The 24,895-nt window shown below is 47.1% G+C and overlaps 1 protein-coding gene across 1 annotated transcript in view; it reads left to right on the top strand.

The window, feature by feature from the left end:
- obscnb (obscurin, cytoskeletal calmodulin and titin-interacting RhoGEF b) overlaps positions 1-24,895 on the top strand; it is an 868,128-nt gene that overhangs the window by 436,105 nt on the left and 407,128 nt on the right. The window contains exons 86-87 of the mRNA XM_068053434.1: positions 19,772-20,038; positions 23,266-23,538. Coding sequence (XP_067909535.1) covers positions 19,772-20,038; positions 23,266-23,538 — 540 coding nt within the window. The remainder of the gene's footprint in view (positions 1-19,771; positions 20,039-23,265; positions 23,539-24,895) is intronic.

Below are 24,895 nucleotides of genomic sequence, written 5' to 3'. Positions count from 1 at the left end.
CACAGTTAAGATGAAGGTTTTGTAAGTAATGTAGGAGTAGACTTTAATTCAGAGCGTTCTGGCTGGCCATCGAGATTATCATTTGTGCAATGAAGACGAAATTTTAACCCTCCTGTCTCAATGGTCAGGCTGGTATTGTCACATAAGATCTTTATCATTGGCTTTTGGCATGAAAATTAATTGTGCTGTTTCAATCTGTCACATTAACTGAAGGAGGCCATTTTTAGTATTGTGTCAACTCCACTTTTGCACTATGGTGGCAGACAAGGAACAGTAATCATAAATCCACTTGCCAGCTGTTGATGGAATTTGCCTGTCCCTGCCCTAGAGTCATAGAGGTGAATTTTAATGCTCTCCCCTGCGGCGGGTTTGGAGGCAGGGAGACCATAGAATCGGGTGGGTGAGGGCAGTTGCCGCCACCATCCCACCGTCGAAATTTAGTCCGGGGCATGAAGGCCTGTGAATGGCCTTCCCGCCCCATTGCCAATTCAGGCCCTTAACTGGGTAATTAACACACAGTTAGGGGCCTCTTCCTGCACAGCCACAATTACCTGTGCGGCAGGCAGCCCTGTCACCGAATGGGAAGCACGGCACAAAAAACTGCAGACTGCTTCCCAGCTCCAGGGTGGAGAGGTGGGGTCCCTTCGTTCAAAGGCACTTAGCGCCTGAACGAGGGATCCGGCATCAGGAAAGGGAGGGGGCGTCCACTGAGGGCCAACCTCCTGCCCTTGCTGCCAACATCCTTCACTCCCTCCCCCACGGCCCCACCCTGCCAGACCCTCCTGCCCTGTCCTATCTGAGGCCTGGGTCCAGCGACAATCCTCGGCCTCCAGGATGGTTATTGCCAGCATCAACCACCGCCTCTTCAGTGGCGCTGCAGCTGCCAACCTCCAATTGGCTGGCAGCTCTCCAGCGACAGCGTCCTAAATCCGATGGAAGGCCCGCCACTGTCCATTTAAGTGCCTGAATGGCACTAAACTTGGTGGGCCTTCCGGAAAAGATGCGACTGGGGGATCCCGATGTCGAGACCTCCACCGCCAGCATAAAATTCCCCCTAGAGTCATTATGGCAAAGAGGAGGTCATTGCACTCATCGAGTTCATGGCTTTCTGTAGAGCAATCCAATCAGTCATATTTCCCTGCTCTACCCCTGTAGTCCTGCAAGTTTATTTCCCTCAAGTGCCCATACAATTTCATTTTGTAATCATGAATTATCTCCGCTTCCACCACCCTCATAGGCAGCGAGTTTCATGTTGCAGTGCCCTCTAGATTCCTGACATGCCTCAGCGTCGCCTACCCCTCCCGCTGAAGCTCTAGAGGTGCCAGCCCTCTGATTGGGTCGAGAGCCCATCCTCCATCCTTAATTGGACAGCAAGCTCGGAGGCGGCCAATTAGAAAATAGCTCCCCCGGTCTTGCTGCCAGTAAATGCAGGCTCAGGACCCCCATTTAGTCCTGATGTTGGGGTCCCGAAACCTACGGGAAAATTTGGCCCAAAATGTTCAAATAGTACAGTGACAGATCAGCCACAGGACTTCATTGAAACAGCTGTGTCTGTGTGTCTGTCACTTGTCATCAAAGTTTTCAGGTAGTAAGATGCTTGATATCCCAGTATGGATCCCATTGCATAAACAGACTTGTGAGATCTCGGGAGAAATAATAAAGTAAGTAAAGTAATTTAAATTTAAAAGATCAGAAAAAAGTTATAGATAATTACAGCAGGGTAGATTAATTAAAATGCTGTTGTAACAATGGTCTCAAACTGCAGACCTAAGTTACTTTGCCAGCAACAGCTTGCAATCTGTCACCCAGGAGAGTTTTGGTTATAGATCTTTATATGCAGGTGCAGAGCTTTGATTACTGGACAATCAACTTTCAATGCCCTAATGTTGAAATTATTCAAAAATAATTTTATACAGTGGCCGGGAGATCCAAGTGTTAAAATATTGTTTCACACCAAATCTGAAATCAAGCAATGACAGACCAGCAAGGCTGGTCTTATACCTTCTGCCATTGCTATTCTCAGGAGTCAGATGACTATTGCTTTTGTGTGTCTTCCAAAATTATTTGGCTTTGGCATGAAAGGATGGAGCAATGTTAAAATAACAAAAAAAAAAGTAAAAGAGATTGGGAAAGAATATCTAGAGAAATGATGAGACAGATGAAAAGTAAAGGCTGCAAAATCTGATAGCCCCGAAATTAATGATTGTAGCATTTTTCTATTCGTTCATGGAATGTGGGTATTGCTAATTGCCCTTGAGAAGGTGATGGTGAGCTGCCTTCTTGAACTGCTCCAGTCCATGTGGGGTAGGTACACCCACAGTGCTGTTAGAAAGGGAGTTCCAGGATTTTGACCCAGTGACAGTGAAGGAACGGCAATATAGTTCCAAGTCAGAATGGTGTGTGGCTTGGAGGGTAACTTGCAGGTTGTGGTGTTCCCATACATTTTGCTGCCCTTGTCCTTCTAGGTGGTGGAGGTCGTGGGTTTGGAAAGTGCTATCTAAGCAGCCTTGGTGCATTGCTGCAGTGCATCTTGTAGCTGGTACACACTGCTGCTAGTGTGCATCGGTGTTGGAGGGAGTGAATGTTTGTGGATGGAGTGCCAATCAAGCGGGCTGTTTTGTCCTGGATGCTGTCGAGTGTCTTGAGTGTTGTTGGAGCTGCACCCATCCAGGCAAGTGGAGAATATTCCATCACACTCCTGACTTGTGCCTTGTAAATGGTGGACAGGCTTTAGGGAGTCAGGAGGTTAGTTACTTGTCGCAGGATTCTGAGCCTCTGACCTGCTCTTGCAGCCATGGTATTTATATGGTTACTCCAGTTCTGTTTCTCGTCAATGGTAACCCCCAGGATGTTGATAGTGGGAGATATAGCAATCATAATGCCATTGAATTCCAAGGGGAGATGTTGTTGGAGTTGGTCATTGCCTGGCACTTGTATGTCATGAATGTTACTTGCCACTTATCAGCCCAAGCCTGGATATTGTCCAGGTCCTGCTGCATTTCTATGCAGCCTCCTTCAGTATCTGAGCAGTCGTGAATGGTGCTGAATGTTGTGCAATCGTCAGCGAACATCCACACTTCTGACCTTATGGCTGACGGAAGGTCATTGATGAAGTAGCTGAAGATGGTTGGGCCTAGGGCACTACTCTGAGGAACTTTGAAGTGATGTCCTGGAGCTGAGATGCTTGACCTCCAACAACCACAACCATCTTCCTTTGCGCTAGGTATGACTCCAGCCAGTGGAGAGTTTGATTCCCATTGACTCCAGTTTTGCTAGGGCTCCTTGATGTTGTACTCGATCAAATGCCGCCTTGATGTCAAGGGCAGTCACTCTCACCTCACCTCTGGAGTTCAGCCGTTTTGTCCATGTTTGAACCAGGGCTGTAATGAAGTCAGGAGCTGAAAGGCCCTGATGGAATCCAAAACGAAGCGTCACTGAGCAGGTTATTGCTGAGCAAGTGCCGCTTGATAGCACTGTTGACGACACCTTCCATCACCTTACTGATGATCGGGAGTAGACTGATGGGGCGGTAATTGTCCTGCTTTTTGTGTACAGGACATACCTGGGCAATTTTCCACGTTGCCGGGTAGATGCCAGTGTTGTAGCTGTACTGGAACAGCTTGGCTAGGGGCGCGGCAAGTTCTGGAGCACAGGCCTTCAGTACAATTGCTGGAATATTGTCAGGGCCCATAGTCTTTGCAGTATCCAGTGCCTTCAGCCATTTCTTGATACCACGCGGAGTGAATCGAATTGGCTGAAGACTGGTATCTGTGATGCTGGGGACTTCCACTCGGCACTTCTGGCTGAAGATTGTTGCAAATGATTCACCCTTCTCTTTTGCACTAATGTGCTGGGCTCCCCTATCATTGGGGATGGGGATATTTGTGGAGCCACCTACTTCTGTTATTTGTTTTGTCTACCACCATTCACAACTGGATGTAGCAGGACTGCAGAGCTTAGAACTGATCCATTGGTTATGGGATCACTTAGCTCTATCTATCGCATGCTGCTTGCGCTGTTTGGTATGCAAGGAGTCCTAGGTTGTAGCTTCATCAAGTTGACACCTCATTTTGAGGTATGCCTGGAGCTGCTCCTGGCATGCCCTCCTGCTCTCTTCATTGAACCTGAGCATGCTGCCCTGTGCTAGACATGTTGTTGAGTAGTTCCATGCCTCAGCAGGTGGCCCAAGTATTTGTGAGACCAGCCCCACTTAACACTAATCTGCACTACTTAAAGCAAAACTGCATCTCTTAAGGGTGAGGTGCATTCTGGCTGGAGCAGGTGCTGGAAGTGGCTGGGGAAGAGGGTCTGACCTGTAAGAAGAATAACTAATGCTACAACGGGAGAGAAAGCATGCTCCAAGGTTCTTGAACGCTGCATTAGAAGCTTTGGGCAGGAGGTGGAGGAAAGGAGAGATGTCTGCTATTCACAGGGGATCAGAAGGCCTTCCAGGCAGACATTGCAAAGGCAGTGGGACCAGATAGCCAGGTCAATGCCAGCAATCTAGCCCAGAGGATTTGGTTGCAGTTCCACAAGAAGTTCAATGAGCTCACAGAGGTGATCAAGGTCAGTGAAAGAGTCTTCAAATGCCATATCCTACCAAGTGCACCACTCGCCTCAGAAACCCCGTCACTCGCTCTCACACACTGAACTGCGCATACTTTAGAAGATAGATTAGAGTTGGGACCTGCATGTGGTGAGGCATTAGTGGCCTGTAACCAGGCTTGGGAACAAGAGTAGCGTGGGTGCTAGATCGCTGGGGTGGGTGGGGGTGAGGGCTGGAGTGGGCACAAGGTCGCACGGGCTGGCTACATAAGAAGGCTGAGGGATATGCACATTGAAATGCTTGATGCATTGGCAGGCCTGCCAGAAGGCCTGCGATAAATCTCAAGGAAAATGGAGATGTCTGGCAGCAACATGGCGCAGGGTTTGCGCCGAGCTTGGAGCCCATGCTCTGCAGCATGAAAGTGGTGGTCAGCTCCATGAAAACATTTGTGGACCTATCCATAATGCCGTGTTTGATGGCTGATGTCTCAGCTTCAATTGCAACACAAGCAGAAGCCATCCAGCATTTGGGCGCTGTGCTGAAGTCAAGTAAGCTCAGCTTGCTGCCACGCAAGCTCAGACAGTGCCATCATACCTGCGGATACCAGTATGCAAAGGAACTTGCATGGTGTCACAACAGTGACGCAATCTGTCCTCCTACACATTGCTAGGATTGTTGCGGCATCAACGACAGTGAGAAGCACTAACCTGCTGTCCTGTCTCAGAATGGCAGTACTTGTCCTCTCACCACTGCCACTCCCCCAGTGCCCTTGCTGTTGCCTGTCAGCCAATCAGTTCAAACTGCTATCGAGATGATGCAATGCAAAACCGGGTCTTCAAGGGCCAGAACTGGTCGAAGTTATCCTGCAAGGCCATCTGCAGTCTGACCCACTGAAAGTCAGCAGCCTTCTATCTGCCATGCTGCAGTCACTGGGGTAGCACTAGGATGGGCAAAGGCACATGCAAGACAGTATTGACGGAATGCACAGTGATGATTAGTTGATTTTTGTACGGAATATTGGATGGTTTGATTTATAAATTTGGTTTGGAATATTGTTTCGTGGTGGCATTTAGTTCAACATTGTGATAGTCATTAATGGCAAGATAAGGGGCCGGATTTTTAAAGCTTGCTGGGAGCAGGAGCGGTTGCATGCGCCATTTGATGATTGCATTCTCAGAGGTTGGCACAGAGTCCTGCCCCCTCCAGAACACAAAACCATTTTTAAAGTGACATTAGCAGGGAGGGAATGACTATCTTGCACTCCTCCAATAAATTTCCTGTTGAGCTCATTGTGGAGCTCATTAACAGGCTTGTTAGCAGCAGCTTGGGATTTTCAAAGGAAGGGCATGGGGAGAACGCCATGTCTGGACCACAGCAGGGTTTAGAAGATGTGAACAATGCAGAAGGCCAAGAGGGCACTGGGAAGGGCCGATTAACATGATGCAGAGGTCCAAAATAAAGCTCAACTGCTCCAAAGGTGCCACAGAGTAGCCATTGCTGGAGCTGAAAGACTTGCTTTTCTCAGCGGTGAGTGGTAGAAATCTGGAAAGGGACATGAGCCTGCTGGCATCACTTGGACAGCTGGTGTTGGCAGGGGAAGGCTTTGTGAACACACAAAGCCCAGCAGAAGGAGTTCAAATGGGAAGATGCTACTCTGACATTGCACAGAGCAGCCAGGATGAGCTTCAGAAGATGCAACCTTCTGGACAACAGGGGGCCAGAGGAGCACAACAGGGATCTGCAAGAGGATGGAGGCCCTACCCTAGACATCGGGTCTACCACCCAAGAGTCAGATATCTGCAAATGACAGAGCGCCAGATCCGTAGGAGGCTGCACCTAACCAGGCAGTTTGTCTTGGACATTTGTGCTCTGATCCACAATGATCCGAGACCTCGTGGCCCCATGGCAGTCCCTTACCTGCAACGGTTAAGGTGTCCATCGCCCTGAATTTCTATGCAACAGGGATCAGCTGTGGACCTGGGTGGCATCTCACAGTCAGCAGCTCATCACACCATCAGGCAGGTAATGGATGCCGTATTCAGGAGGACTACATCCATTTTGACACAGATGGGCCTGCGCATGGACAGAGGGCGGTGGGTTTTGCTTCCAGTCCAGGGGCAGGGCATCATCGATTGCAGCCATCAATGTACCCAGTGATTGGCATTGAGATCCATCAACAGGAACGGATTCTGCTCCCTCAACATCCAACTGGTCTGCAGTCACAACAAGAGCTTCCTCCTTGCGTGTGCTTACTTTCATGGCAACTGCCATAACTCCTTCATTATCCGCCAGTCCAGGCTGCTTTGGATCTTCAGTCCATCCAAGGGGATGAGAAATCCCTTGAAGAGATAGTTACTAGCCTCTGTACGGGAGCCCCAGACAGAGGCACTGGAGCAATACAATCAGCCACCTGCTCAGCATGCCAGCCATTGAATAGGGTATCGGGCTTCTGAAGAAGCGATTCCAGTGCCTGAACTGGTCAGATGTCACCTTCTACCCTCCTGCAAGCGTCTCTAACATTGTGGTGGTCTTGCTGAGCTCTCCTTTACCTCTAGAGAGGTGTGGACTTTGAGGACAGTGAGGCTGTGGAAGGAGACAACTCATCAGGGGAGGAACAGGAGGTAAGAGAGGAGGAGGAGGTAGTGGAGGTGGAGGGAGATAACACTGAACAGAGGTGCCCGAGCTGCACAATGAAGTGGGCTCCTGCTGCCACCCTCTGGGAAGAAGCCCCCCTCCTCTCCCTCACAGCCCCCAGAATTAGATGCTGGTCGCATCGATGAAGCGAAGGATTCCCTGCCCCCAGTGCTAGGCCACCAGCTTCTTGTGACATCTCACTTCCTGTTGGTGCGGCGGAGGTTTTGGCACAAAACGCACATGTGTCCCTCCGGACAATCAGCAGTCTCAGTGTTGGCTGCTGTGGGGTGTCTGCATGAGTCCCACAGTTCATCTCTCCCACCACTATTCTCAGCCCCACAGGCTCTAAGCAGACAGGAAACCCTTCTCCATACCAATTAAGGGCTTACCCATTTGAAAAACTGAATTAGTTCCCCATCAGAGTTGAGTTCCTGACCTAAAACCAGACTCGACTCCTGTTTCCTGCCTCCGCAATGAAAATTCAGCCCAAGGAGTGAGACTTTTGTTGGATGGGGAATTGGGGTTGCATTCGCAAGTACTGCAGTCGGATGAATCGATCAGAGAAAGCACAGCCAAAAAAGGGATGTGTAGATTGCTTCCTTCCTTTCTCCTCCTTTTGTTTCTCCTCCTCAGCTACTCTCTATATAACTGGTGGCAGGGGCTGTGCCCGTATGATGGCGAGGTTGTGCAGCATGCAGCAGACCATGACAGATCTTGACATGCGCTCTGATGAGTACTGCAGGATTCCTCCAGAGCGATCCAGATTTCAAAAGCATTGTTTTAAGTGCCCCAATGATGTGCTTGATTATCTTTTGTGTGGCAGCATGGCTTTTGTTTACCACATGTGTGTCAGTTGCAACATGGGAAAGACTGCAATCTTCATGCAGCCGCATGCTCACTGTCTGTCTCTCTCTGGCAAGATAGAACAAACAGCAAAGAACACAGAACAGTACAGCACAGGAACAGGCCATTCGGCCCTCCAAGCCTGCGCTGATCTTGATACCTGCCTAAACTAAAACCTTCTGCACTTCCGGGGTCCGTATCCCTCTATTCCCATCCTATTCATGTATTTGTCAAGATGCCTCTTAAACGTCTCTATGGTACCTGCTTCCACCACCTCCCCCGGAAACAAGTTCCAGGCACTCACCGTCCTCTGTGTAAAGAACTTGCCTCGCACATCCCCTCTAAACTTTGCCGTCTAACCTTAAACCTATGTCCCCTTGTAACTGGCTCTTACACCCTGGGAAAAAGTTTCTGACTATCCACTCTGTCCATGCCGCTTATAACTTTGTAAACCTCTATCATGTCGCCCCTTCACCTCCGTCGTTCCAGTGAAAACAATACGTGTTTATCCAACCTCTCCTCATAGCTAATGCCCTCCAGACCAGGCAACATCCTGGTAAACCTCTTCTGTACCCTCTCCAAAGCCTAAACGTGCTGGTAGTGTGGCGACCAGAATTGCACGCAAATTCTAAGTGTGGCCTAACTAAAGTTCTGTACAGCTGCAGCATGACTTGCCAATTTTTACACTCAATGCCACGACCGATGAAGGCAAACATGCCGTATGCCTTCTTGACTACCTTATCCACCTGCGTTGCCACTTTCAGTGACCTGTGGACCTGTACGCCCAGATCTCTCTGCCTGTCAATACTCCTAAGGGTTCTGCCATTTACAGTATACTTCCCACCTGCATTAGACCTTCCAAAATGCATTACCTCACATTTGTCCGGATTAAACTCCATCTGCCATTTCTCCGCCCAAGTCTCCAACCGATCTATATCCTGCTATATCCTCTGACAATCCTCATCACTGTCTGCAACTCCAACAACCTTTGTGTCGTCCGCAAACTTACTAATCAGACCAGCTACATTTTCCTCCAAATCATTTATATATACTACAAGGAGCAAAGGTCCCAGCACTGATCCCTGCGGAACACCACTAGTCACATCCCTCAATTCAGAAAAGCACCCTTCCACTGCTACATTCTGTATTCTATGACCGAGCCAGTTCTGTATCCATCTTGCCAGCTCCCCTCTGATCCCATGTGGCTTCACCTTTTGTATCAGTCTGCCATGAGGGACCTTGTCAAAGGCTTTACTGAAGTCCATATTGACAACAGCCACTGCCCTTCCTTCATCAATCATCTTCGTCACTTTCTCAAAAAACTCAATCAAATTAGTGAGACACGACCTCCCCTTCACAAAACCATGCTGATTTTCGCTAATAAATCAATTTGTTTCCAAATGGGAGTAAATCCTGTCCCGAAGAATCCTCTCTAATAATTTCCCTACCACTGATGTAAGGCTCACCGGCCTATAATTTCCTGGATTATCCTTGCTACCCTTCTTAAACAAAGGAACAACATTAGCTATTCTCCAGTCCTCTGGGACCTCACCTGGAGGCAATGAGGATGCAAAGATTTCTGTCAAGGCCCCAGCAATTTCTTCCCTTGCCTCCCTCAGTATTCTAGGGTAGATCCCATCAGGTCCTGGGGACTTATCTACCTTAATGCTTTGCAAGACACCCAACACCTCCTTTTTGATAATGAGATGACTGAGACTATCTACACTCCCTTCCCTAGGCTAATCATCCACCAAGTCCTTCTCCTTGGTGAATACTGATGCAAAGTACTCATTTAGTACCTCGCCCATTTCCTCTGGCTCCACACATAGATTCCCTTCTCTGTCCTTGAGTAGGCCAACCCTTTGCCTGGTTACCCTCTTGCTCTTTATATACGAATAAAAAGCGTTCGGATTTTCCTTAATCCTGTTTGCCAATGACTTTTCATGACCCCTTTTAGCCCTCCTGACTCCTTGCTTAAGTTCCTTCCTACTGTCTTTATATTCCTCAAGGGATTCGTCTGTTCCTCGCCTTCCAGCCCTTACGAATGCTTCCTTTTTCGTTTTGACGAGGCTCACAATATCCCGCGTTATCCAAGGTTCCCGAAACTTGCCAAACTTATCCTTCTTCCTCACAGGAACATGCTGGTCCTGGATTCTAATCAACTGACGTTTGAAAGACTCCCACATGTCAGATGTTGATTTAACCTCAAACAGCCGCCCCCAATCTAAATTCTTCAGTCCCTGCCTAATATTGTTATAATTAGCCTTCCCCCAATTTAGCACCTTCACCCGAGGACTACTCTTATCCTTATCCACAAGTACCTGAAAACTTATGGAATTATGGTCACTGTTCCCAAAATGCTACCCTACTGAAACTTCGACCACCTGGCCGGGCTCATTCCCCAATACCAGGTCCAGTACAGCCCCATCCCTGGTTGGACTATCTACGTATTGTTTCAAGAAGCCCTCCTGGATGCTCCTTACAAATTCTGCCCCATTCAAGCCCCTAGCACTAAGTGAGTCCCAGTCAATAAAGGGAAAGTTAAAATCACCCACCACTGCAACCCTGTTACCTTTACATCTTTGCAAAATCTTTCTACATATCTTTTCCTCTACTTCCCGCTGGCTGTTGGGAGGCCTGTAGTAAACCCCCAACATCGTGACTGCACCCTTCCTATTCCTGAGCTCCACCCATATTGCCTCGCTGCATGACCCCTCCGAGGTGTCCTCCCGCAGTACAGCTGTGATATTCTCCTTAACCAGTAATGCAACTCCCCCACCCCTTTTACATCCCCCTCTATCCCGCCTGAAGCTTCTAAATCCTCGAACATTTAGCTGCCAACCCTGTCCTTCCCTCAACCAAGTCTCTGTAATAGCAACAATAGAATCAAATGTTTTCAGCTGTTTTGGCATACAGAGCCTCAGTGATCTCCTGTACGCAACAGTGGATGGTGAACTGGGAGCTATTACAAATATCGCCTACTGCAGCCTGGAAGGAGCCAAACACATAAAAGTTCATGTCTAAGTTCACCTTCACAGCTTCTGGCAATGACATCCTTGCCCTGCTCTGAGTTTGCACTTGTGGCTGCAGCAGGTGGCAGGTTTCAGTGAACATCTCCTGAGTGTAGCAGAGGTGTCTAACACACTGGGTGAGCTTTTACCGGCAACAACCAAGTCCCAACGTTGGGACATAAAATGATTGGCTGTAAGTGAGAATGCATTGTCTGGACCATCAACAGGTGGGGAAGGTGGGCCTTCCATGCTGCCAGCCCAATCATAGTGCCATCAATTCTGCAGCCTCGGCAATGCCATTGAGAGAGGTGGCCACTGCTGAGGCAGCGCACCCTCACAGCAGTGAGGGGACGCAGTGAGAGGAGACATCTGGTTGAGTGTGACATTGTCAGAGTGAAGTTGGAAATTTGGTGCACATGGGAATTCGGTGCAGAGGAGGAAAGAGGAGCTCCTTTTCCTATTTTTTTAGCCTCCAGCAACTGGTAAGTCTCCTTCTTTTGACTCCATGGTAGATGAGAGCAAGTTCCATTTCTTCAACTGTGTGAATTATTAACTAATTGAAAAAATAAGGTTGTCCAGAGATGGCAGGGCTGGTGGTGTGCTGCAACATGTGGGAATCTGTGGAATGCACTGCTATTTCGGGCAACATGTCTGCAGCTTGCATGACTTCAGCTCAGAATTGCTGAGCTGGAGACTGAGTTGCAGACATTGTGGAGCATCAGGGAGGGGGAAAGTTACCAGGAGGCAGTCACACCCCATAGAGTAGGGAGAACGTTAGAGATGGCCAATGGTCAGGGACAGGAGGGTGTGACAATGAGTGAGGCACATAGGGGGAATCAGAATGTAGTGATGGAGGAGCTTCAGCCCCTGCCCTTGTCCAACAGATACGAGGTCCTTGCTACCTGTGTGGATGAAGAGAAGGTCTGTAAGGTGAATGAGCGAACTGACCATGGCACCATGATGAAAGATGCCATTCCAGTAGGGCGAGTGAAGAGTAATGTGGTCGTGATAGGAGACATTATAGTCAGGGGGATAGATATTGTTCTCTGCACCCGCGACCGGGAGCTCCGACGGCTGTGTTGCCTGCCCGGTGCTAAGGTCAAGGACATCTCGCGGCTGGAGAGGAAACTGGAGTGGGAGGGGGAGGATCTAGTTCTTGTGGTCCATGTGGGAACCAATGACATAGATAGAACCAGAAATGATGTTCTGCTTAGAGAATTTGAGGAGTTAGATTCCAAACTAAAACACAGAACATAAAAGGTAATCATCTCCGGATTGTTACCTGAGCCATGTGCAAATTGGCACAGGGCCAAGCAGATTAGAGAACTAAACACGTCGCTCAGAGTGGTGTGGGAGAAAGGGGTTTTGATTCTTGGGGCACTGGCATCAGTACTCCGGGAAGAGGGAGCTATTCCATTGGGATGGGCTCCACTTGAATCGGGCTGGGACTGTTGTCCTGGCCAATCGCATAACTAGGGCTGTTAACAGGGCTTTAAACTAAAAGAGGCTGGGAGGGTTTGGGTAAAGGGAAATTTAGAAATCCAAAGAGAGGTCAGGGCTTCGGAGCAGGATAGTGATGTGGGTAAATGCCAACAGAATGGGGCAGGAAGAGGTAGAATTTAACAAAATTTGTACATCGGCAAATAAGGTCAATGCAGGGAAATGAAATTAAAGTTCCTTTATCTGATTGCATGAAGCATCTGTAATAAGATAGATGAACTAGTGGCATGAATAGAGGTAAATGATCCAGATTTTATTGCCATTACCAAGACAAGGTTACAAGGAGATTAAGGTTGGGAAATGAATATTCCAGGATACACAATATTTCAGAGACTCAAGACAGAATGGCAAAAGAGAAGGGGTAGCCCTGATAGTAAAGGATGACATAAGGACATTAATAAGAAGGGATCTGGCCTCAGAAGATCATGAAGCAGAATCAGTTTGGGTGGAAATTAGGAATAGCAGGAGTCAGAAAACACTGGTGGGAGTAATTTACAGGCCCCTAACAATAGTTATTGGACAGAACATTAAATGGGAAATTATTGGAGCATGTAAAAAAGGTAATGTATTAATTGTGGGGGCTTTAATCTGCATATAGACTGGGACAATCAAATTGGCAACGATGGTCTAGAAGATGAATTTGTAGAATGATTTTGTGACAGTTTCTTGGAGCAATACATTGTCGATCCCACTAGGGATAAAGCTATCTTAGATCTCGTATTATGTAACGAAACAGGGTTAATTAGCAATGTCGTAGTCAAAGATCCACTGGCAAATCGTGATCATAATACCATTGAATTTCATGTTAAGTTTGAAAGTGACACATTTCAATCACAAACAGGAATCTTAAACTTAAAACAAAGCCAATTGCGAAGGTGAGGGGAACTGGCTAAGGTTAGTTGGGTAAATAGACTGGAAGGTATGGTGGTAAATGAACAGTGGGAAACATTTAAATAAACAATTCAAAGGGTTCAGCAAAAGTACATTCCATGCAAAAGCAAAAACTCGTCAAGAAAGACCCATCCGTGGCTCACTCAGGAAGTTAAGGAGAGTATTAGAAGAAGAGGCTTACAATGTTGCAAAAAATAGTACCAAGTCTGAGGATTGGGAGTATTTTAGAAGCCGGGAAAGGGTCACCAAAAAGTTGATAGAAAGGGAAAAATAGAATATGAGAGTCAACTAGTCAGCAATATAAAAACAGATTGTAAGAGCTTTTACAAGTACATAAAAAGGAAGGGAGTAGCTAAAGTAGGCGTTGGTCCCTTAGAGGCAGAGACAGGAGAAATCATCATGGCGAATGAGGACATGGCAGACGCATTGAACAAATATTTGTGTCTGTCGTCACAGTGGAAGACATAAGTTTCATACCAGAAATAGGCAGTAACTTAGGGGCTAAAAAGAGTGAGCAAATTAAGGAAATTGATATCAGTTGAGAAAAAATATTGGAGAAACTTGAGGGAATAAAATCTGACAAGTCCCCGGGACCAGATGCCTACACCCTAGGATTCGAAAAGAGATAGCTGCAGAGATAGTGGATGCGCTGGCTATGATTTTCCAGAATTCTTTAGATGCAGGAATGGTCCTATCAGATTGGAAGTTGGTAAATGTTACACTGCTTTTCAAGAAAGCAGGTAGAGGGAAAATAGGGAACTACAGGCCAATTAGCCCAACATCAGTCTTTGGGAAGATGCTGGAAACTATTATTAAAAAATGTCTTAATGCATTTAGAAAAGCATAGTATGATTAGAACAAGTCAGCCTTGTTTTACTAAAGGGAAATCATGTTTGACAAATTTATTAGAGTTTTTTGAAGATGTAACTAGTAGGGTTCCAAAAGGCATGCGATAAGGTGCCATATAAAAATTAACAGGCAAGATAAGGGCTCATGGTGTTCTTTGGCCTCCTTGTCTCGAGAGACAATGGGTAAGCGCCTGGAGGTGGTCAGTGGTCCACTTGTCGGGCAATGACCCTGAGCTCCTAGCACCCATTGAAGCAGGTAAAAGATGGCAGCGTCCAGGGCGGTGGTCGCGTAAGGCTGGGAGAGTAATTCACAGCAGAGAGAGGGTGAACATCTGGCAATCCGGGAAAGGAATGCTGATGAAGACCCTGCCAGTGGTGGCCAAGCTTGGCCAACTGGACAGGATGGCTACTTGGCTGTGTTTGGGGAGCCCGTCCACGGCGGCGATCGGGAGGAAGAGCGGCCACATGGTACCGGCAGCGGCTCCCGCTCACTCGGCGACTCTGCGCTGTTTCCACACAAACTTTCCCCACAACTCCGGCTCGGCCCCCGGATCCCGATACCGATCCCAGTAGTAGTACACCATTGTAAAAGGGGCAATGGTGGGAGCTGATGCAATGTTTTATTACCTGCATCCCCTCCCCCCCACCTCCCGTTCCCAGCTCACCTCCCTCGCACCCCCTTCCCCCCACTCCCCTCGCACCCCCTTCCCCCCATCCCCCTTGCATCACCTTCCCCCCACCCCCCTCGCATCCCCTTCCCCCCACCCCCCTCGCATCCCCTTCCCCCCCACCCCCTTGCACCCCCTTCCCAGCTCCCCCCTCGCACCATCTTCCCCTCGCACCCCCTTCCCCTGCACCCCTCTCCCCTACCCCCTGCAGCCCAGCTCCCCCCACACCCCCTTCCCTCCACCCCTTCCCACCGCACTCCTCCTCCTCGCACCCCCTCCCCCACCGCACCCCCTTCCCCCCCACCTCCTCCCACCGGCATCCACCTACCCCTGTGTAGGGGCCCCAACACCCCCACTGCCTTGTGGGCATCTCGGGAGAGACCAAGGCTAAGGGAGTAAACCCTAACAGAAAATCCGGAGCGGAACCCCGAAGGCGGTCATGTGTCACCTTTGGCATGTTTCCGGCAGTTCCTGCAGCCATACTGCTCTGCACTCCTTCGGACCCCACCAGGAAGGCCGAGAGGTGGGTTTTGACGCTTGGGCAACTCACAACCTCCATACATACGCCCAGGCATGTGCCATGGAGAGGTCACTCCATAGTCACCTCACAGCGACCAAATCAACACGGAAGGCAGCAGTTACGGGTTATATGTCTAGCTCAATTGGCGTAGAGATTGGGCGCCACGGGTTGCCTTTGTCGGTGGGAGAGGTCATCGCATCTCAATGGACAGCTACCGCCCGCCTCAAACTGGGCAGCCCCCGGTCAGTAAGGTTCTGTCCCTCCACAGCTCATGGTTTTGGGGTAATATATTAGCATGGATAGAGGATTGGTTAACAGACAGGAAGCAGAGAGTGGGCATAAATGGGGCATGTTCAAGTTGTCAGGCAGCGAATAGTAGGGTGCCACAAGGATCAGTTCTGGGGCCTCAGCTGTTTACACTCTATATCAATGACTTGGACGAAGAGACAGAGAGTAATGTATCTAAGTTTGCTGATGATGCAAAGCTCGGTGGAAAGGTAAGCTGCAGGGAGGACACAGAGAGGCTGCAAAGAGATATAGACAGGTTAAGTGCATGGGCAACAAGCTGGCAAATGGAGTATAATGTAGGGAAGTGTGAAATTGTTCACTTTGGTTGTAAAAATTGAAAAGCAGAATATTTTTTAAAAGATGTGAAACTGGTAAGTGTTGATGTTCCGAGAGACTTGGGTGTACTCGTACAAGGAACACACAAAGTTAACTTGCAGGCGCAACAGGCTATTAGGAGGACAAATGGCATGTTGGCCTTTATTGCAAAGGGCTTGGAGTACAGGAATAAAGAAGTCTTACTAAAATTGTACCAAAATTTGGTGAGACCACACCTGTAATACTGTGTGCAGTTTTGGTCTCCACATTTAAGAAAGGATATACTTGCACTGGAGGTGGTGCAGTGAAGGTTTACTAAATTGGTTCCTGGGTTGAGGGTGTTGTGCTTTGATGAGAGGCTGAGTAAAATGGGCCTATATTCTGTGGAATTTAGAAGAATGAGAGGCAATCTAATTGAGACATACACGATTCTGAAAGGTCTTGATAGGATAGAAGCTGAGAGATTGTTTCTGCTGGTCGGGGAATCTTGAACACAGGGGCACATCCTCAGGATAAGGGGCCGATCAATCAGGACTGAAATGAGGAGAAATTACTACGCTCAAAGGGTTGTGAATCTTTGGAGTTCTCTACCTCAGAGGGTTGTGGATGCTCCATCGTTGAATACATTTAAGGCTGGGTTAGATAGATTTTTGGTCTCACAGGGAATCAATGGATATGGGGAGCGGGCAGGAAAGTAGAGTTGAAGCCTAAGATCATCCATGGTCGTATTGAATGGCAGAGCAGGCTCAATAGGCCATATGGTATACTACTCCTCCTATTTCTTGTGGCAGAAATTTGTTTTATTTTGCTGGGGCCAAGCAGGCAGGCCCCAACGATCAGAGGTGAAACCCCTTCTGTGGTGGTATTAGGGCCGCATGAGTAGCTCCTTACTTGAGCCATGGAGTCTGGCTTTGATGGACATCACCCTCTTCCACTCCACCCCCCAAAGCAGTGTCCTGATGCAGCTCCCCGGCATTTTACTGGCCAAGCTGTCTCCCGGCCTGTCGCCCTGGGGCAGATAAAATCCCGACCACTCTTTCTTGCTGAGGTTGAGGTACGAATGCCCTGGCGGGTACAGTCTCCTGCTGAGAACCTTTCTCCCTTTCCTCCTCCTCCTTCTTCCAGCAGTGTGTCCTGCTGTGTGTCACCTCTGCTCATTCTCCCTTTCATGGCACAAAGTATAGAAATTGCCGCTGGAATTTTACGCCACCCCCAAAGAGCAGGATGCTGGCCAAAAACTTACCTGTTCTCCGGGGTCCCCCGACATCTTCAGTCAGGTTGCAGTCCCAGCAGTGGCCACTGTTCCTGGTGGCGCTGCTGGGACTAAGAGATTCCAGCCCCCTGATTGCCGGCAGCTCCATTAGGCGGGACTTCCTGCCTCAATTATGTGGAAATCCCACCAAAGAACAGTTAAGGGCATGGGGACCGTAAAATCCTGTCTGGATCTCAAGGCCCGACTTTTCGGTTGGTGGACAGCACCCCTCTGGCCACTGTAAAATTCTAGCCTCCATGTCTGGGACCAGGTGCTTTGTGCAGAACCCTTGACATTGGGACCAAGACCTTCAACACCTGGCCCACTACTACATGTAGATTTTAGCAATTTTAAATAGCAATACAGCGGCGGTAGCATACTGCACTAGTAATTCAGTGGGCTTTTTAAAAAATTAATTTGTGGGATGTGGGCGTCACTGGCTAAGCCGGCAATTATTGTCCATCTCTAATTGCCCTTGAACTGAGTTGCTTGCTCAGCCATTTCAGAGGGTATACTGTGGGTCTGGACTTGCATGTGGGCCAGACCTGGTAAGGATGGCAGATTTCCTTCCCTAAAGGACATTAGTGAACCAGATGGGATTTTACAAGCTGTTGGAAGAAGGAGGCGGAAAGGGAGAAAGGTTCTCAGCGGGGCGACTATACCCGCCAGGGCATTCAAGGTACAATTCTCCTACCTCAACCTCAGCAAGAAAGGGTGGTCGGGATTTTACCTGCCCCAGGGTGATGGCCCGGGAGACAGCTTAGCCAGTAAAATGCGGGGGAACTGCATCAGGACACTGCTTTGGGGGGGTGGGGTGGAAGAGGGTGATGGGCCATCGGAGCCAGACTCCATGGCCCAAGTAGGGAGCCACCCATGCGGCCCTAATACCACCACAGAAGGGATTACCCCTGCGATCGTTGGGGCCTGCCTGCTTGACCCCAGCAAAATAAAACAAATCTCTGCCACAAGAAATAGGAGCAGAAATAGACCATATGGCCTATCAAGCCTGTTCCGCCATTCAATACGATCATGTAAAACCCCATCTGGTTTACTAAGGCCAATCAGGGGAGGAAATCTGCTGTTTATACCTATTCTGACCTCGTGTGACTCCAGACCCACAGCAATGGTTGACTCTTTACTGCCCTCTGAAATAGCCTAGCAAGCCACTCAGCAAGGGCAATTAGGGATGACTAAAAATAACTTCTACAAACTCAGCTACAGCCAGCAGAAATCCTGAAAGTAGTTGCTGATCCCTTTAAATAGCACTGGTGGGGTGATCCTGAACCCATACTCAGCTGAGTAGGGCTAAGAGAGGGTGTCAGCTGGAGCTCCAAAATGGTACTGCTGGTGTTAAATCAATAATTGATGTCACGATCTGTCTATCCTGAATACTTCAGCTGCATGTTCCCCTGCCCACACTAATGCCCTTCCCAGAAGCATGTGCCCCTGCTGCAGATGTTATTTTGGAACCAAATCGGCATCTGTAGCGCTGAAAAAATTGGCATAACACAACCAAAGTTTGGGAAAATTTATTAATTTTTTGTAAATGAAATTATATATTGATCCTCTGCTGAGGTTATTAATTTGGACTGCTTTGCACCAACCTGCTGGGGGTCTGGTTGGCTAGATGGCTAGCATGTAGTTCAGAACAACAGCAATAGCGTGGGTTCAATTCTCATTGTAGTCTGAGGAAGGCATCAGGAAGCCACCCTCTTTCCTAGTCATGCTCATCTCTTCTGTGTGAAGTGAAAGAGCAGAGGACCTGCCGTTGGGTAGACCACTGTCACAGCACACTAACCTACTATCCAAATTGATGATATCAATTGTGACCCCATTGATGAGTAACTCAGCATTAATATCTTCCCTCAGGTTGCTCTGTGTAAAGCAAAATAAGATGGGAACAAAGGAAAACTAGTTAATGTGCACAGTCTGTACCATATTTAAAATATGTAGCTTTCCAGAGATCTCAGAATTGTTACCGTGCAGAAGAAGGCCATTCGATTCATTGGGTTCACACCGGTTCTCTGAAAGAGCAATTCACTGAGTTCTAGTCCACCGCCTTCTCCCCGTAACCTTGCACATTCTTCCTTTTCATATAACAGTCTAATTCCCTTTTGAATGCTTCAATTGAACCTGCCTCCGCCACACTCTCAGGCAGCGCATTCTGGACCTTAACCATTCGCTGTGTGAAAAAGTTTTTCCTCATGTTGCTTTTGCTTCTCTTACCAATTACTTTTAATCTGTGCCCTTTCGGTTGTCTTCCTTTCATGAGTGGGAACAGTTTCTCCCTATCTACTCAGTCCAGACCTTTCATGAGTTTGAATACCTCTATCAAATCACCTTTCAGACTTCTCCAAGGAAAAATATGTACAATTCTGTTCTAAAGTACTCAACTCTGACCAATAAACATTACTTTCTGCTTTAGTATTGCCATAATATTGATACTATTTTTCAGCCTTGCCTGCACTTTTCAAACGATGGCTTCAGAATGTGGAAGTGGAAGAAGGCCACACTGCCGTACTATACTGTGAGCTTACTAAATCTGATGCCTCAGTAGAATGGAAAAAGGGATCTATGGCTCTTCAACCAAATGACAAGTATGAAATGAAACAGAAAGGCTCCACTGCTGAGTTGTTAATTCACAATCTAAAGGTAGAAGATGCTGGAGAATATACGTGCGATTCTGGCGATCAACAGACCACTGCCTCCTTAACTGTCACAGGTAAACAAAAAGCTACAGCTTTCTTATTCGCCACAGGTCAGAAACGTACTACTTTTTCCTTGGCCTGAATTTTTGAGCCCCGCCAAGTTCAAGAACGGAGGTGGACAGGGCCCGACAATTACAAGGCTGGCTGGTGTGCCGGTTTCCTGACACCATTTTGGCATCAGCCATTTTGGACGAAGCGGATTCAAGGCCCAGCAATTGGCTGCCTGCCCGCAAGAGGTGGGCAGGCAATTAGGCTCGTTAAGAACCTTGTTAAGGATAAGCAATGGAGGCTGTTTGGGATTTGCCAGACAGCCTCCAGTACCACAACACACCAGGGGGCAATATAACTGCTTAGTGGTGGGAAGCCAGCGGCAGACCAGGGGGCCGGTACTCCAGGCCTACACGCCGTCCTTGCCTGCTTGGGTGGGGGTGCAGCCAAAGGCTGCCATGTAGAGAGGCTTCTCCACTCACCCCCCACCCCACTTTTTGTATTTCTTCATTATATTTTTTTTAAAAAGGCTGAGAGGACACCTTGTTGAAGCATCCTCTCAGTTACTTACCTTTTCCTGCAGCCAGGTGTTCCTCTTAAGCTAAAAGGCCTCTGATAAGCCCTCCAGCTTCAAGTACCCAGCCACCAGCCTTAATTGGATAGTGAATTTGTCTCCATGCCAATTCAGGGGGTGCCCCAGTCAAAACTCAAACCAGTGACTGTTTCCTCCTGCACGGGACCCGGAAACAGTCCCAGCTCCTGTTTCCCAACCCCGAAACGAAAATTGAGCCTCTTAGCTGTCATGCAGAAAGGACAGGCCATTGTTATTTTCGCTATTCCAGGTAAGAAACATTAAGTAAATATGATTACATTTGCAAAATTAAAATTACCTTACTTTAACAGAAGCTGGTCTGTGCTATGTCCAGGGATAAACCAGAAGGACACACGCACCAGAAATTTCCCTATCATTTGCTGTAACTTCAGAGGAAGATTGGTGGAAACCTCAGATAGACAATTATGGCTACCACCGAGGAATCCTCAAAGAAATTATTGGCAATGATGTTTTGGGCAATTTTACATGTGTATTTTGAAATATGGAAATAAGTCCTTTATATTTGTAGGATGGAGTTAAAGCCAACATGCAGTAATAACACAACAGAAAAAACCCTACCACACTCTGTTGGTCATTTTCGAGGTTGCAAATAGATCAAAGGGCTGAAACGTGGTGCATCCTGGTGTAAGTGCTATAAGGCACCCTAGGGGAAGGTTCCTTATTTTAATACCATTAATGGGTGCCGACATCACTCAGAACACATTTGGAGAACCCACATGTTCAAATTGTGGAGCAACTTGCTAATTCTGAGAGGGCTACTGGTCCACAGAAAGAACTTTGAAGTGTTACGACCGACCGCTCCAGTCAAATTCCCCAATCAAAATATACGATTCTGATTGTGGTGGGAGAAACACACAGATAATTCAATCCCGTCGCTCCACAGATCGCCTAACATATCATTTAAAACTTTCCAAATTAAAGAAAGACCCAGCCAAATTGTACCCTGAATCAGGCTAACCAAACCAGATGTCTTTAAATCAACACGTTATCTCTTTAATTAGAAGAACTAAATTCTTAAACACTATGAAGATATGAACAACATTTAAAATGGAAAAAATTAGAGTCCTTGCAAATTTACATTCCAATGTTGCTGGAAGTCTTCACAGAATGTGGTCCAACTCCAGTAGTAGTAGGTGATGCTTTCCTTCTCTAGTGAATTTCAACAATTAACGACTTGCAAACACTTCAGATAGAATCACTCTAACTTTAGAGTTTTTGAGGGATAAAAGGTTGTCACAGTCTAACTTCCCTTTCTTCAGTTTAAATTACCGGAGATCTCTGTTTTGGCTTGATGTTTTAGAATTTTGAGAGATAATAATTAAACAGATTAAAATCCTCTTCCTTCAGTTTAAATGGTTGAGAGCTCTTTTTCCACGTGCTGTCATCACAGCTGTGTCCTCTGTGCCTGTATTAGAACAAACTGTCTTCAACTAAAAAGCCAGTTCAAAATTGAATTGCAACAAATGTATCGCATGAGACTCACTCCCAGTGGCTGTATCTATGGTAACGAGAATACATCCTTTGAATCACAGTCTCCAAATGGCTGTTTCTAAGCCAACAAAAACGCACCTTCCTATAACTCCTGAGGCTTGCTGGTTCTTAAAGCAATACTGATCCCTTGCAAGCCTTAAAGGCAAACCGCATATTCTGAAAAAAAACTACAGGACCATGACGGAAGTGGCTTAGTTTTTGAGGAGGCTGCATTTAAAAAGTTTTTTAAAAGTGCAATTTTTCTTCAGAGTATTAGCCACGATCCAAGTCTGGAAACTGCATGAAGCCCACGCATGTATTTTGGCAGCCTTATGGGGCTGGATTTTAACAAGCCCCCGATGTTGTGATCCGTGGCAGAGGGGGGCCTGAAGATGGCTCAAGATGAGGCCCGCCACGGACCTCGGCGCTGGCATGGCCGGGCCCGATTCTCCCAGCGATGGCGAGGCTCCGTGGCAGTCCCCACCACCCCACCCCCCCCACCACCACTGGGTGACAGGAAACTACTTAAAATATGTTAATCAAGTGAATGAATAAATTACAATACACTCACCTGCAATCTTGAGTGCCCGCCGCGATCTTGGACATAGCGACCGGCACTCCTGCCCTTCCATTCCCCATCCGGGGTAAGGCGGCGTGACAGTGGTGGGGAGGGGGGAGGAGATTTTCCGTTTTTTGGGAGGGAACAGGGTCAAATACACATAATGGGTGTAAGGGATGGTGGGAAGGGTTGAAGTTCAAACTTTGCGCAGTCTGGTGGGGGGAGGTCACATTTAAATATAAGTGTTTCTCGGGGGTGGGGGGGAATGGGCAATTAGTTATTGTAATTGTTATTGGGGGGGGTGGGAAAGCGGCATAAGAAATTTATTCATTTAATTTTGGTGGGATATTTCTTTAAACATTTAAATATTCCAGCAAGGCTGGCTGCCCTTTAAAAATGGCACCAGTGCCTGCACACAGGCAACTGATGCCATTGCAGGGGACATACAGCCCACCGCTCCACATGATCAGCAGCGGGCTCTTAAAATCCAGCCCACAATCTGGTTTCATTCCAAATTTCATCCTCTCTTTTTTAGAATTTGTTCTCCCTTAACCCCTGAATTTTGGGGCATGAGTCTCTCATTTTCTAGCATTTTGTATGTTTTATTTCAGAGCCAGAAGTAACAATTGTTGATGGTTTGAAAAATGTGGAAGTAGTCGAAGGTGGGCATGCTTTGTTTGAATGCAAAGTCTCCCATGAGAACGCACGAGGTGTTCAGTGGGTTCTGGGAGGAATTGAACTGCAGAATAATGAAATGAATGAAATTTCAGTGAAGAATGGCAATGTTCACACCATGATGTTGAGGAAAGTGTCACAGGATGACGCTGGTGCTGTGATGTTCAAAGTTGGAAAGTACATATCTTCAGCACAGCTTAACGTCAAAGGTAATCGTTAATTATTAAAGGAAACGACTAGATTTCAAAGAAAATGGAAGGTGTATTTTTCAGATTTTTGGGTGAGATTTTTGAGAAAGCATCTTAATATCGGATAATTCGCAAACCCAACAGGTGTTGTTTTATACTTTAAATCAACAGTTCATTTTAGGTTTCATTAACTCATAGCACTCTTGGCATACATTGCTTATTTTTTTGATCACCATTTTGTTTTTCTATTTGCCATTTCAAGACAATTAATCACACTTCTGAACTAAGTACAAATGCCAAATTTTATTGAGAACTTTAATGCTGACTGACATTTAATTCATGTTATTGTTGTGATCTTCATGTAAATCAACAACCAATAAAACTGAATTTACTGAATGACTCTAAATAGAAAAATCAAACAGACAAGATTTCACTTTTATAACTTTTACTTTAACAAAGTCAACATAAATTAACAGACAAATCACAGTCAATATATAAATTATAGACGACACATTAACTATTAGATACAACAAAGGTAGGTCTCACAGATTTACTGGGCACTCAGCATATATGGCACCAATTACAGCCTCAGAGTTCTTCAAAGCTCTGAACTTGTTCAGGTAGATCTCCAACTTCTTTCAAGATGCAGCCATCAATTCTCATCCGACAGCAGTTCGCTTTCAAACCAAACTCCACTGGTACGGTCTTCACCAAAAATGGCGGACTATTCCAGAACCTTTTCAGCTCTGTTCATGACAGCCTTGATGGCTTGAATCCACCAGTATTAAATAACCGAAACAACTATAGTCACTTGTTTTTTTTCTTTCATGGGATGTGGGCATTGTTGGCAAGGCCAGCATTTGTTGCCCATTCCTAATTAATTGCTGTTGACAACTGAGTGGTTTGCTAGGCCATTTCAGAGGGCATTTAAGAGTCAACTACATTGCTGTGGATCTGGAGTCACATGTAGACCAGACAAGGTAAGGACAGTAGATTTCCTTCCCTACAGGACATTAGTGAACCTGATAGATTTTTACAGCAATTGATGAAAGTTTCAGGGCACCATTTCTGAGACTAGTTTACCATTCCAGTTTATAAATTAAGTGAATTGTATTTGCCTGTGGCCAGCTCCTGGATTCAGCTTCCACTCTTTTCAGCTTGCCTTAACACTGCAATCTTGTGATCTGAGCTTGGATGGCTCTGAGTCTGTTTTATCTGGTTCCAGCCAGTTCTGCCTCCCCAGAACCCTGAAGTTTTTAGTTTCACTTTTAGTTAGGGATTTTCTCCAAAAAAAAATTTGGAACCAGAGTCAGTGGGCTGGATTTTAAGAGCCCGCCATTGCTCCCAGCGGCGATCTCAACAAATGGTGGCGTGCATG

This window comes from Heterodontus francisci, chromosome 2, assembly GCF_036365525.1.
Source record: "Heterodontus francisci isolate sHetFra1 chromosome 2, sHetFra1.hap1, whole genome shotgun sequence".
NCBI lineage: Eukaryota > Metazoa > Chordata > Chondrichthyes > Heterodontiformes > Heterodontidae > Heterodontus > Heterodontus francisci.
This window is presented reverse-complemented; position numbering and strand designations above follow the sequence as displayed.